General features: G+C 45.5%; 1 protein-coding gene across 1 annotated transcript; it reads left to right on the top strand.

Moving 5' to 3' along the window:
• The first annotated feature begins 369 nt into the window (after positions 1 to 369).
• LOC130483748 (metallothionein-1-like) lies at positions 370 to 737 on the top strand. Its single transcript, XM_056856636.1, has one exon. It carries the CDS (start codon positions 398 to 400, stop codon positions 587 to 589), a length of 192 nt encoding a protein of 63 aa, XP_056712614.1. The 5' UTR covers positions 370 to 397; the 3' UTR covers positions 590 to 737.
• Positions 738 to 1,167: the final 430 nt, after the last annotated feature.

Raw genomic sequence — 1,167 nt, 5'->3', positions numbered from 1 at the left:
ACAGCTGTGTTGATGAAGCACACTGGAGTCCTGTCTGTTCCTTGGTACCAGAGGCTCAAAATGAATCCCACAGTAAATTGGCAGAAAAGCAGGTGGAGTTTCATCACCTCTTTGCGTCCTCCTGGCCTCCATAAGAATTTATTTCTAAGAAGTATGTTATCCCCAATGGGAAAGCAGGACATAAATCTTCTTCTACTTCACCTTCTTGACAGACTCAAGACAACCCAAAAAAAGGTACCTCCTGTGTACATCTTTTACCTGTCAGGTGGCTTGTTCAAATTTGTGGAAGAGGGGGCACATGAACAACTACAAGAAAGTAGCGTGAAAGAGTACATGCACGAATCGCAGCCGTCGCGTCTGACTTTCCCCAGGAGCTGCCGAGCGGAACAAGCCCAGGATGGATGTTCAAGACTGTCCCTGCATTAGTGGTGGTGTCTGCATCTGTGGCAACAACTGTCAGTGCAAAAATTGCAAGTGCAAATTGTGCAGGGAAAGTTGCTGTTCCTGTTGCCCTGTTGGCTGTACCAAGTGTGCCCAGGGCTGCATCTGCAAAGGGCAGCCTGCCACGAAGTGCAGCTGCTGCAAGTGAACGTTGTCTCGCCGCTCCAGCGATGATCTGTATATATGATTGCCTGCCAGAATGTAACCTTATTGTTCATTTCTATATGTGCCTGTGCGTTTTCTAGCATTTACATGTAAAAAAAGTTAAGCTACTTGAAAATAATAAAGAGAAGTGTGTGTGTACATAAAAAAAAAAGAGTACATGCACAAAAATACAATTGCAGCTACAATTGCAATACAATCCAGAACCTTTTTTGGGTTAAAGACAAGCTTATTAGTGTTTCAGGATGGAGTTTACAATCTATAAGAAAATGACTGAAACAGCAAAGTGTCTACCCACTGCTAGTAGGTTTGTCAGCTGTGACTTGGGAAATTGCTGGAGATTTGGGGGTCTTGCCTATGGAGGGAGGAGTTTGGGGGGAACCCAGTAGCGATGTGATGCCATAGAGTCTGCCATCCAAAGCTGCCATTTCTTCCAGGGAAACTGATCTCTATAGCCCGGAGATCATTTATAATTCCAGGAGAACTCCAGGTCCCACCGGGAGGATGGCACCTATTTCACTGAGTCAAGGCGGTGAGGATGACTCAGCATTATCCTTGCTCTCC

The sequence above is a fragment of the Euleptes europaea genome, chromosome 10 (genome assembly GCF_029931775.1).
Source record: "Euleptes europaea isolate rEulEur1 chromosome 10, rEulEur1.hap1, whole genome shotgun sequence".
NCBI lineage: Eukaryota > Metazoa > Chordata > Lepidosauria > Squamata > Sphaerodactylidae > Euleptes > Euleptes europaea.
The sequence above is the reverse complement of the archived record's forward strand: the minus strand, read 5'-3'. Positions and strand labels throughout refer to the sequence as shown.

Coding starts and splice junctions, on each gene's coding strand:
- LOC130483748 (XM_056856636.1), top strand. CDS start 398: ATGGATGTTCAAGACTGTCCCTGCATTAGTGGTGGTGTCTGCATCTGT.